Here is a 13,124-nt window from a genome sequence, read left to right as displayed (position 1 = left end):
ATCAAAGAAAGAAATAAAAAACAGATCCCTATGTATAGGCATATTTATAACAGCTGTTTTTGTAGTGGAAAAGCACAGAGGGGTTGCCCATCAATTGAAGAATGACTGAACAAACTGTGGTATATGAATGTGGTGGAATTTTCTATTTTAAAAAAATGATGAAAGGGAAAGTTCCAGAGAAACCTGGGAAGACTTATATGAACTGATGCAAAGTGAGGTGTACAAAAAAGGGAAGAAATTATACAATAACAACAATGCAAAGACAAACAAAAGTCTTTAAGAATTCCTATCAGTTCAGTGACCAACTGTGATTCCAGAGGACCCAAAGGCTATCCATCTTCTGAAAGAGAGGTGATGGACTCCAGATTCAGAATAAGACATACATTTTTGGACCAATTGGAAAATTTGTTCTGCTTGATTGTGCACATTTGTTATAGGGGGCTTGTTTTTCTTCCTTTTCCTTCAAGTTGGGGAGTAGGAAGGAGAGAAAATAAGCAAAAGTAAATACTTGTTAATTGGAAAAAATAAAAAAGTTAAAAAAATTTAAAAGACCCCAATTACATCCTTGTCACATGTTATCTTTCAAGAGACTTCCCCTTACACTGGTACCTATCACAATCCTTCCTTAATCAGTGTTACCAGTTCAATTCAGTTCAACAAGGTTTCTTGGACTTAAAGTTCAGGATTCCTCCAGCAGTCAGAAAAGGAAGGAGATCTCATTAAGCCTCAGTTTCTCTAGCTATAAAATGGGAATAAAATATTCATGTTGACTACTTTAGAGCATTTTGAGACTCTAATGGGATCCCAGTGGGCTCTCTTGCTCTCTTGCTCTCTCTCTCTCTCTCTCTCTCTCTCTCTCTCTCTCTCTCTCTCTCTCTCTCCTCCCCCCCTCTCCCTCCTTCCCTCCTCCTTCCCTTCCCTTCCTCCCTCCTTCCTTCTCTCTCTACCTCCCTCCCTCCCTCCCTCCCTCTCTCTCCCCCCCCACATACAAGCATCACACATATCTATATAACGAGAAATAATACTCGAGCCAAAATTTCCAATGAGTCTCAACTAGCAACCAAAGGCTGTGGCCCATCTGAACAGTAGAACTTTGGCTGTACCTGGACACCCTCATAATCTGAAGACCCGCCAGCAAGGAATAAATGATTGTCACTGTCTCAGTCACTGTGATTGGGAGCAACAATTGTGGTGAAGGTCTCCCAGTGCCTGCTGTGGGGTGGGGGAAAGCAGCAAAAGGGAGCCTTCGAATTCCGTGGGAGGGAACACTGGGACAAGACATGCAGCACATAGAAAAACTGCGGGGAGTTTTATTCTGTTTACTGAAAACGCAATTCTAAAGGGCATTTTCATTTAAAGATGAAAATATTTTTTAAATTAATAGCTGTATGCTTTAAAGAGACAGATAGAAAGTGGACGCAAAATACCCATTTTCAACATATTAGGGTGTGCCTTGGAAGCCCTGGCACTAAGATCAGCTGAGGCGTTAAAATATTTTGCAAGCATTTATTAAGCACCTACCGTCTTCCCCCGGCACTGGGCTTAGCTCTGATGCACGTAAAGAAAAATCAAAGCGAGTCGCTTCTATTCTCTCGGGGAAGCGCCACGAAAATACATAGATATAGCCTAACTACTAAATAAATAAATGAACACAACATCGAGCGAGTTGGTTGGGGCAGAGGGGCTAGAAATCCGGTTCGTGTTATTTTACATAGTAACCTTGTAGACAAGAAAAAGTAAGAGAAAAGGGGGAGAGAAAGGAGGGAGACGAGGGAAACCAGAAAAGGGTCTGAAGAAGGAGGCGGGAGGCAGCCGGAGAAAGGGGGACTAGGAGCGGCAGCCAGTTGCCCAGATGGGCTGCTCTCCTCCCACCCCCATATAGCGAGCTCCCATCTTGGGGGTCTGCCAAAGAGGCCGACTGATTACTGACGGGAGACTGTTGTAGGAACATTGGGAAGTCCTAGGAAGTCTAAATGCCCTGGAGCTGAGAAGCTCCCTTGGGAAGAGCTACCTCTCCACCGGCGAATAGGGAAGGTTAGAGTTGGCCAGAAACTGTTAAGTCGGAGAGAGATCAGTTCATTTCCCCAACTGTTCCCCGTAGTCTCCCGCCATTCCTTCCCAATCCAAAAGAGACTTCAGGGACCAGGTTCTAGCAGTTTGTTTGTTTGTCTGTCTGTCTGTTTTGTTTCCAAGTCAAGCCGGGACGCCGGGTTAATGCTATAGTGGGACTTTCCAGTCTCTTAGAGAGAGCCTACCATTTCTGCCTTTGTGAGTCTCTTTCCAACTTCCGGTAGAGGCCTCTTCAAAGACCAGCCCCACTCCACGTGGGTTTGCTGGGAGAGGTTTCTGCCTCTTCGAAACCTCCGTATCTTCTTCCCTTTCAGCAGAGAGGAGCTAGACCCTCCGGGGTCCTGAGACAGCCTCTGGCTCCCTGGTACGGATTTCTTTGCAAACTGCTCTTCCTTTACTTGGAGGAGCGGAGAATCCAACTGGAAGCCAAGGTTCCTAGAATCTTAGTGCTGGTTCATCCTTCAATTCTGTGCCTCAGTTTTCCACGCTCCCCCCGCCCTTGAATAAAGAGCGATACAGAGAGCAAGAGCTGTGATGGACACAAACGGGATCGACAGCATTGGTAGAAACCCAATTCACCAAGCCCCTTCCTTCACCTCAGCCCTTTCTGCAGGCCCAGCTGAGCTAAGCCCACACCTACTCCAACGTCCCAGATCACTTACTGCTCGCGTCGTATTTATGCAGATAAGGTCTTTCACATGCCATCGCGTTCCCAGTTTGGAGGACAGAAGGCCTGACGGTGACCCATGCGTTTCAAAGGTTAATACGGTATTCCCTATTGGAGGGGTAGGGGGGCGCAGGAGGGTTAAGGATGGAAAAGGACGGAGATGGGGCGATACAGATTGTCAGAACTGGAAAGGGGAGGGGAAGTGAGATGGCTTCGGGCCAGAAGGTAAAGCTTAGATTCACGTGGTTTCAAGGGGAGCCAATGAGGCTAGCAGCCTCCCCATTCCCAGCCCCTGGTCCCCCTAAGCCGATGGGGACGCCTCCGAGGCTGTACTGGAGAGGTAGAGCCACTGGGTACCTCCCGCTGAGCTGGAGGTGACAGGAGTGCCCCGAGCCTCAGTGCTTTCCGATTGCCAGGCACAGACCACCTGGGGCCGCTGTGGGCTGGGCCGGGGCTCCCTCCACACGCTGCAGCCAGGATGCTATCGAGCCCCATAACCTCAACGCCCTTCTCGGTCAGAGACATCCTGCGTCCGGAACAGCAGCAGCGCTTCCCCCAGCCCAACTGTGCTGTATTCCCTAGCCCCAATGCGCTCAGGGCGCAGGAATCCCAGCTGTCTCCTGGGGCCCAGGACCCACACAAAAGGCCCGGGGCCGCAGCCTCCAGCCACGGGACTCGAGGTGCTAATCGCTGCTGGCCCAGGAGCACGGCCAAGGAAGACTTCGAAACCTTAGGAAGCTGCTGTGACACCGTCCTTGAGGTCACCACGGAGACGGCGGGGATGACAAGTGAGTAAAAGGCTCCTAGCCCACCCTGGGGAGGAGAGCCCGAGAGGGCCGCTCAGGCTTTGTCCTTTTTTCTCCTTGCACCCAAAAGGCCACACACACCCTCCCTAAATCAGTGATAGAATTCCAACCGCACGGCCAAGGCGCCGGGACTGATCTGTACCTTTCATCTCAATCTGCAAGACACACCATGGCCACAGTCATTTTCTCAGGTAGCCAGCCTCCCTCCCCATCTTCGTCAAACCCTACCTATTCATCTCTCAATGAAATGCTTTAAACCCAAAGGAAATAGTAACTCAGTTGTGACCTCCTTAGCTCACTCCCCACCGATACCCATCTCCCATCAAAACACAAAAGACCACAGCAAAACAAAACAGAGTAACAGTCTCCATTACTCACTGAATGATTATGGTAGAGAGTCGGGCTCAGAGTCGGAGGACCTGAGGTCACACTCAGGCTATGTGTGTCCTTGGGGGAATCACTCAGCTTTCCTGAAATGCAGTTTCCTAATCTGTAAAAGGACGGCTTTGGACTAGACCATGTCCGAGCTTCCTTCGGGCTCCGGAGCTCGGACGGGATGCTGTGGGAAGCGGTACTGTATAAAGGGCCCCGAAATCGGTTGGCGGAGCGGACAAGTTGGAGAAGAATGCTTGGATTTCAGGCTCTGCTACTGATCAGCCGATTAACCTTGGGCAAGTCTCCCCCACCCTCAAAAAAAAAATCTCTAAAACGAGCAGGATGGCATCCTCCCTGTCTCAGGGTACTGTTTGAGAGATGCGACGGAAGAGTACGGGAGGATTTTTTTAAAGTTTAAAGCGCTGAGCGGGGAGAATGAGAACCATCCCCAAATCCTACCGCTTCGCCTTTCTGCAGGCTCATATATTCTTCCGCCTCCCCCCTTCACTTCCACACTTTTCTGGGCCTCAGTTTTCTCGTCTGTGAAAGGATGAATGATACCCAAGGTTCTTTCCGGCTCTAATTTGATGCCTTGGGGTGCCTCTGGACCTAAACCCCCGACAGCCAGCCTCTGGGTGAGCTCCAGGCCCCAGGTTCCCTCTGCAGAGCACAGCCGATTCCCAGCCTCCCCTGCAGCCAGAGGCGGGGAGCCTAGACAATTAGGGGATAGGGGAAGTGCCTAGGATTCAAACCCGGGGCTCCTGGCTCTAAGGGGAAAGCTCTTAGGGCTGGGATATTGATGAGGAGGTTGGGGGGGAAGGAGGGTTTGAATCCCAGCTCCGACAGTTAGTAGCTGTAGGAATCTGACAAGCCGCTCTACCTGTCTGTCCTAGCCTTAATTTCCCCTAGCCATAAAATGGGGATTAGGCGAACTACCGCAGTCCCAAAACCATGGGGAGTGAAGTGTTTCGTAAACTTCTAAAAGCGCCAAGAAAATGTGTTGTCGAGATTATTATCCTTTCTGCAAAGTGTCCATTGGCCACTTACAACCGTCAACTTTCAGGACAAAATTCTAAACCAAGAAAGCTAGGGACCCGAGGCGCCGAGTGACCCTCTGGGGTAGGGTGGGGCGGGCAGGGGAGCCGAGGTCCCAGCCAGGCAATTCTCGGGCAATCCCGTTTCTCCTGGGCGGAGGCGGCACTCCCACATATTCCAGAACCTCCAGCTGTTTAGACCCTTGGGCGTTGAACGCCGGGGAACCGAGGAACAGAGGAAGAGGGTTCCTCCAGACGCTGCGGGGATAGAGAGCTCTGGTATGGGTCTTCGGTTCGTGTTTTTCCAAATACGAAACCATTTGACTGAAAAGCTACCCCGTAGGGAAGTTTAACGCTTGGGTTGAAATTGCTATTGAAACTGAAATCAGTAAACTCCAGGTAATTTAAGGGGCGTAGCTCGCGGTGTTAGCTCCGGGTTCCATTCCCGTCCTCTCCGTCAAGTAAGGACCAGGACACCAGGCGGGGGGGGGGGGCTCCTCTTTCCAACTCTCCAAATCACTGGGATTTGAGAGGCATCAGGGACCTTGGAGTTCTCAAAGTTGGCATGGCGAGGAAACTGACAGAGAAGTAAAGACACCGGCCCGAGGTCTCCCAAACTATTTATAATCACCAAGATGATTAGCCGATGTGAACTCTGGACAGCCCAATTCTCCATTCTCGTCTCGGCCTCTTCCCCCATTTGTCCAAAATTCTGAGACAATTGCTTAAGAACAAAGGTTCACGTGTATCTCCCTGTAAATACTGGAGTCTGTGCGTCTTTCTTTCTCCCCAGCCATGGGAGGAAGCTAGGTTAGATTGGGACTCCGTCCTCCGGGTGGGTTTGCCAGATGCATCTTTTCCCTCTCTCATTCTTTGAAGCGCAGCCCTGAGTCTTGAAGAAGGTAGAGAAATTTTGGAGGCACCTTAGAAGCAGTGTGTGTGTGTGTGTGTGTGTGTGTGTGTGTGTGTGTGTGTGTGCGCGCGCGCGCCCACTTGAGAAACAAAGATACGAAGACATGCAGAGAGGAGAGCAAGACAGAGGAGGAGAGAGGACAGAGAGAATGAGGCAGATGGAGAGACAGAAACAGAGGGTAGAGACGGAAAGAAAGGAGAGATCGAAGCGAGAAATATTGAGGGGAGGAGGGAGCGACAGAGATTAAGACAGACGGAGGCAAAGAAAGAGAAACAAAGACAGGGAAACACGTAGAAAGAGGACAGAGAAAGATAAATGAGTGAGAAGAGACAGTGAGAAGAAAGGAGGGGGAAAGAGGGAGCGAGGGAGAGGAGGAAGGGAAAAAACAGAGACAGAGGAAATAAATATCAGCCTCTACAATGGAAAGCAGGAAAATGACCTACCTAGTCAGCTCTCTGCATTGGGAGTATTGCATTAGTAGCTGTGTGGCAGGTACCACCAAGCTCAGGAAACTCGTCGTACCAGCCTAGCAATACATTGGTAAAAGTGCTGTGTCCAGGGACAGCAGCCTCACAACGCTAAGAGGTTAATCATCAGACAATTGACGGCCGCGTGATACGTTTTCCTCGGACAACTCACGAAATTTGGCCAAGAGAGTTAGGCATCTGCATCAGCTACCTGAGGCCCAACACAGACAAACCATGGATCTGAGATACTGTATAGACAACGTGGGCAGACGTCAGAGAAGAGAAGAATGATAATTGCTCATGCGTAGGAGACCACTTACCGGTCTACACAGCGCTTTCCTCACCTCAGCCCCATGGTTGTGGGAGTATTATTGACTCCAATTTTATATCTAGGGAAACAGGTGAATCGCTTGTCTAGACCGTGGTCACACTGCTGGTTAGTTCACGAGCTCTCAATTGTGGTGTAGTGGCTTTGGAATCCCGAGACCTGGGTTCAGAATTCACCCGATCACCTGCGGCCTAAGTAACTGCCACTTAACCTAGGCCGAAACCTGTTTCTTCATCTTTAAAAAGATGCATTTGGATTTGAAACTAGAAACCGTATAAAAACAAATGTTGAAAACTGTCTCTACATGTAACTGGAAAATAATAAAATACTTTTATTTTTTTAAAAAAGATCCAGTTCGACTAGTTGGCCTCTGGCGTCCCTTCCGGCCCTAGAGCTTTGACCGCATGAATTTTTTTTGTTTGTTTGTTTGTTTTAGTGAGGCAATTGGGGTTAAGCGACTTGCCCAGGGTCACACAGCTAGTAAGTGTTAAGTGCCTGAGGCCAGATTTGAACTCAGGTACTCCTGAATCCAGGGCCGGTGCTCTATCCACTGCGCCATCTAGCTGCCCTACCGCATGACTTTTAAAACACATTTTTTTTCCAAACTAATGAGCATTTTTCCCCTGCTACCTCCTCCACCCATTGGAAAAGAAAAAAACAAACGGAAAAGGAAAAACAAACTCCTCCTAACTATGTAGTCGAGCAAAAACGAATGTCCACCTCCAATACTCTTCGTTGTCTCGCTAAATTCTAGGGCTGGAAGGAAGCCGGGTGGTGATCTATTTCAACCTTTTCATTTTACAGAAGGGGAAACTGAGGCCCAGAAGTGCAGTGAGTTGCCCTAGGTCACACCATAATTAGCTAGCTTTTGAAAGGGAATTTAAGACTTACAAAGCACTTTGTGTATGCCGTAGTATATTCCTAAAGTAAGCACCCCCGTTCTACAGATGAGAAAACTGAAGCACAGAGAAAAGCTAAATGTCTGGTCCAGGTCCCACAGCTATGTGTCCCAAGCGGAAGTTAAACGCACACATGCCTTGGCTTCATGTTTAACGTTCTGTCCACTACTTCCAGGCTCCCTCGCAGAGATGGAATTGGAACTCACATCCTCTATCTCTAACTCTGGCTTCACGGGAGGGAGGGAGGGAGGGAGGGAGGGAGGGAGGGAGGGAGGGGGAGCGTTCTTGGAAATAAAACCATCCTGGCTGTCCAAATTCGGGTGGAAGAGGTTGGACTGTTCATGCTCTTGTCTCCCTCTCGGTCCTGTCTCGTTTGCTTGCAGGGCAAAGCCAGGGCGGGGAGAGGGCAGCGGAGGACAGCATCGGCAGCAGCTCGGGCTGCCCCGGAGGCCCCTGCGCTGAGCGCTCCAAGGCTCGTCCGCGACGGAAGCCCCGCGTCCTCTTCTCGCAGGCACAGGTGTTCGAATTGGAGCGCCGCTTCCGACAGCAGAGGTACCTGTCCGCGCCCGAGCGCGAACACCTGGCCCGCGCGCTGCAGCTCACCTCCACTCAGGTGAAGATCTGGTTTCAAAACCGCCGCTACAAGTGCAAGCGACAACGGCAGGACGCGTCCCTGGAGCTGGCTGGCCAGCCGCTCCCGCCCCCGCCACCGTCGGCACGCAGAGTGGCGGTACCGGTGCTGGTTCGAGACGGCAGACCCTGCTTGCGAGCTGACGGCCAGCCCTACAGCGCGCCATCCTACGCCCCCTACCTACCTACCTACGGCGCCCCTTACAGCGCCGTTCCCGCCAGCGGCTACCAGTCCTCAGGCCCCCGAGCGAATCTGAGCTTCGGCGTGGCGGATCAGTCGGCCCAGAGCTCCCAGGGACAACTGCAAGCCACATTACAGGGCGTCAGGGCCTGGTGAGATACGACGTCCCGCATCCTGTACCTCCGGACTGTGGTGCGGAGAGGGGACATTGGCATCCAGGGCGATTGCTCCCGACTGGCTGTCTCCCTCACCCGAGCTCCGACAATCCCTCTCCAAGAGGCTCTGTCTACTCCACTCTTGGTTAATTTTCATCTCTTGACTACATGGCCAGACAGCAATCGCCCCAGGATTTTTTGTTTGTTTGTTTGTTTGTTTGTTTGTTTTTAAGTAAAAGTCACCTTAGAGATTGTCGACTTCGAGCCTTTTCTTTTGCAGGTGAGAGAGAAGTAGAGCCTAGAGCAAGAAAGTGACGTGCATGGCCACTTGGCAGAGCCCAAACTAGACTTCGTGTTCTTCTTAACCTAGAGTAAGGAATACCCAAAGGATCTGACGCAACCCATCAGCATGTTTCAATATGTTCATTCATTCAACTGGCATTATTTAATTTCCTACTGTGTGCAATGTGCTTCTTCCTCCCCTTCCGCCAAAGCTCCTCACCCCCAAGCCAGGGGCAGATATTCTGTGGATAGGTTAGTCACCCACTCCCTAATTCCTTCACAGAAGTAAGGCTGGTCTCGAAGGCCTCTCGTTGCAGTGGAAAGCGGTCGATTTGGAGCCATAGGATGGTAGCTGTTCTGCAGCTTCTTACCTGTGAGACCTTGGGCTAATTACTTCCACTCTATGGGCCTTGGTTTCCTGATCTCTAACGTCCCTTCTGGATCTAAACCATTGGTCCCAAGTCCTACTGCCCACCCAACAACCCCTCACTGACAGATCTTTAGGTCTGCTAATAACCATTGAACTTCAGAGAGCACTTTTAGATTGTACTCAGGTTTGCAAAATGCTTTACTGACCCTCACAACGACCTGGTGTTAGAGGCGGTGCCGGTGGTGTTACTGCTATCCTTATTTTAAGGGTGAGGCAACTCAGGGGTGAAGCGACTTGTTCCTGGTCACAAATCGTACCTGTCAGAGGTAGAACTGAAATCCCGCTATTTCCTGACTCCTAATCTGTGGTATGAAGGAGAAAACTCCCCTTTGGACCAATGGAAAAGTGGGAATAGATTCTCTAGTTTTCCCGATTTAATACTGAAGTGGAGAGGCGAGATTAGGAGAAGAAAAGGGACGCAGGAAGGCGAGAGGGAAAAGTAGAGGACAGACTTTTTTTTCCGAGGCCACAGAGCAGCCCTCAAAGATGCTCAGTGTCACTGGGAGCTGATCCTCCTTTGGGGATTCAATCCCTCCTATGTCAGGTACCTCACAGAAAGGGTGTTTCATTAGTGAAAGCCCACCCCAGTTTATTTCCACCATCTCAGTGTCATATCCTTGGGAAATAGATCCCTTTCTCTTTTTTGTTCCTAACGTACTGGTCCCTATTTTGGTTTGGTTTGGTTTTCCTGTAATTTACAGGAGGGAGTAAGTTTTTTAAATAGTGAAATTGATGCATAATTTTGTGTGGAAGTCAATCAAAGCTTTCACCTCCTCTCCTCAAAACAAGAATTTCAAAGGGAGTGCTGAAATTTCAAGATGCATAGGCAGGAATTCTCAGTCTTCAGATGCAATAGCTAAAGAAAAGAGCAAAGATAATTCAGTCTTTCGAGCCATTTTTATCCAATCCCTTGTCTTCCTTCAATTTTATCCCAAAGATTTCTATCAGTCTAGAAAAAAAAAAAAGATTCTAAGTTTTAGACTAAGAAACGGGAGGTGCAGTAAGATGTGTCATCTGGTGACTGGTAAATAAACACAGACTTCCTGGCATGGCTATGATTACCCAGAAAATGCCCTGAGATCAAGGTGCTGAGAGATGTTTAGACTGAAAGAGATGAAATCAAATGCAAATATATATATTTTTATTAAGATCCAGAGCTCGGTTGGGAAATGTTCTTTTGGTAAACATGTGGTGAGAAAAATCCAGTCCTGATGTTTTTCTCCCATTTGATATTGTTTTTTTTTAGTGAGGCAATTGGGGTTAAGTGACTTGCCCAGGGTCACACAGCTAGTAAGTGTTAAGTGTCTGAGGCCGGAATTGAACTCAGGTACTCCTGAATTCAGGGCCCGTGCTTTATCCACTGCGCCACCTAGCTGCCCCCTCCCATTTGATTTTGAATCAATGTTTAACTCCTGGGCCATTCACTTTTCTATAATGAAACTTGAATGTTTCATTATGTGCCAATGTTATCACAATCCTGTCTCTTTGGATTCCAAGAGAACAAAGGGTATTTGGCTCTATGTCACTTGCTGTAATATGGGAAGGATGGGTGGCTTTCTCTGTGTGGGAAACTACCTCCATCAATGCTAATAGCAGCAGATTTAGAGCTGGAAGATGAGTTAGAAATAATCTACCTAACTTCCTTGTTGCCAGAAGTGTTAACAAAGGATTTGAACCCAGACCTTCCTGAAGCCAAGTAGGAAAGTGACATATATCTTAATATCAGATGATTCAAATATATTTAGAGGGAGAATATGCAGCATTTTCCCACCATCATTTCCTTCTTTCCTACCTTATTCCAATGACTCCCCTCTCCATTTGTAGAGAACTCCATTTTTTGCTATGTACACTTTTTAAAAATGCTACAATTAATTTTTATTAAAATTCATTTTGTATTGGAATTGAAAGGTCCTTATTGTCAACTCTAAATTTGGCGATCCAAATAAATGTCTGTTGACTGTTTAAAATGAAATCCACATTGGAACCCAAGAAAATATTTATACTGAGAAGTTCTTGAATTCATTTAAAAATGTTTTATGTTAGAGAGTGAAAGCTTCTTGTACTGAATAAAGAATTGGTCTTCTAGTCAGGAATTCTTTCCTTTGACTCTCAATGACTGTGTGACACTGGGAAAATCAACTTAACCTCTCAGGGTCCCCAGGCCTGTCTGAGGTTGTAAGTTACAGATGATACTCAATGATCTTGCATTGGTGGATTAACTTTCCTCACCAGGATTCCCTCAATTGATGATCTCATCAGTCTGGAAAAAAAAAGAGAATTGATTTTTAAAAAGGCTACCTTAGACAATGCCTTAATGGTCAGGGGAATGTGAGTTCTGCTTCTGTGTTTACAGTTTTACCTCCTCTCGATTTGTTGTTCTTGAATCAGGTCAGACTTTTTTGTGAGCCCATTTGGAGTTTTATTGGCAAAGATACTGAAGTGATTTGCCATTTTCTTCTCCAACTCATTTTACAGATAAGGAAACTGAGGCAAACAGGGTTAATTAACTTGCCCAGGGTCAGGAAGCTAGTAAGTGTCTGAGGCTAGATTTGAACTCATAAACTCTTCCAGATTCCAAAGCCTAGTGTTCTATCCACTGCACTACCTAGCTACCCTTTTATTCATTTAGTGACCTTAAAAAGGTCTTTTCCCTCTCCGGGCCTGTTTCCTTCTCAGCAAAAAGGGGGGGTGGCAAGGGAGTGTTGGACTATACGAGGTCCAAGATCCCTTACATCTCTTCTACTCATGTTTGTAATAAAAACAGGGCTCTTCATATTCTTTGGATGTCCCCACATCTGGGAGCTTTAGGTGCTCAACAGGGAAAAAATGGCAAAAGCAGCATTTGTCAGATATCTTTGGACAGAACTGGCTCTTCTCAAGTCATTCCAATGTTTTCTTTTAAGTTCCCCAAAGAATAATTTTTCTTCCACAGAAAACCAGAAACAGTAGATAAGGTTGAAATGCTGAAGAAAGTCAAGGAGAATTACAGTTAACCCTTCCACATCTCAACATTGCCCATCATTGTTTCAATACATAAGAAATTAAGTGGGAATATTTTAGGAGTTTTGTAGAAGCTAAAGACAACACCGGAAGGCCAGCGGATGACATAGAAATGGAATTTTTACTTAACATTGACCTACATAAAGCCTATGACCAAATAAATAACCCATCTTTTACAATAAGGTACTGTAAACACCCCATAAAGGAAAAAGAAAAAAATCATACTTTTTATCTGGAACCAAAGGAGGGTAAGAAATTTCAGATTTTCCAGATCTAAAAATTCCATTTCTAACCCCTGAGATGTGGAAGGGATATCTGTAATAGAATTGACAGGCTTAACAAAGGGTCGATGAAGCTGTTACTAAGGGCCAGACAGCATGCTGGGCTAGAAGAACATGAGACAAAGTCACTGCTGTTAAACAACTGACAGTTTGAAGGGATTTGAAATATAAAGATGAGGACATACCCAACCCCCTATCACTATTTAGGAGACATAAGATTAGAGGCTTCAGTCTTGAAGTGAAAACTAGAAGAAGTAAGGACACGAACCACCAAGTGATTACTAAGGACCAGGAATGTTATAAATATTGCTTCATTCCATCCTCCCAACCACCCTGGGAGTAGGTGTTATTCTTATCCCCAGTTTACAGAAGAGAAAACTGAGGCTACCAGAGGTTAAATATGATTTTCCCAGAGTCATGCAGCTAGTCAGTGTCTGAGACAGGATTTAATGTCAGGTTCTCGGATTCTAAATCAATTCTTCTTTTCACTATGCCAGTCACATCTGCTAAAAACAAAGGAATGAAGGAAGGAGTACCATGGATTGGGAATAGTCAGGGAAGGCTTCTCACAGAAGGTGACAATTAAGCTGGATCTAATTAAAGCAT

The 13,124-nt window shown here is 47.3% G+C and overlaps 1 protein-coding gene across 1 annotated transcript; it reads left to right on the top strand.

The window, feature by feature from the left end:
• The first annotated feature begins 3,215 nt into the window (after positions 1 to 3,215).
• On the top strand, positions 3,216 to 8,526 carry NKX2-6 (NK2 homeobox 6). The gene is made up of 2 exons (XM_043980512.1): positions 3,216 to 3,525; positions 7,943 to 8,526. The coding sequence occupies exons 1-2, from the start codon at positions 3,216 to 3,218 to the stop codon at positions 8,524 to 8,526; spliced, it is 894 nt and encodes a 297-aa protein (XP_043836447.1).
• The last annotated feature ends 4,598 nt before the right edge of the window (positions 8,527 to 13,124 follow it).

This window comes from Dromiciops gliroides, chromosome 2 (assembly GCF_019393635.1).
Source record: "Dromiciops gliroides isolate mDroGli1 chromosome 2, mDroGli1.pri, whole genome shotgun sequence".
NCBI lineage: Eukaryota > Metazoa > Chordata > Mammalia > Microbiotheria > Microbiotheriidae > Dromiciops > Dromiciops gliroides.
This window is presented reverse-complemented; position numbering and strand designations above follow the sequence as displayed.

Coding starts and splice junctions, on each gene's coding strand:
- NKX2-6 (XM_043980512.1), top strand. CDS start 3,216: ATGCTATCGAGCCCCATAACCTCAACGCCCTTCTCGGTCAGAGACATC. Junction 3,526..7,942: donor GGAGACGGCGGGGATGACAA/GTGAGTAAAAGG, acceptor GTTTGCTTGCAG/GGCAAAGCCAGGGCGGGGAG.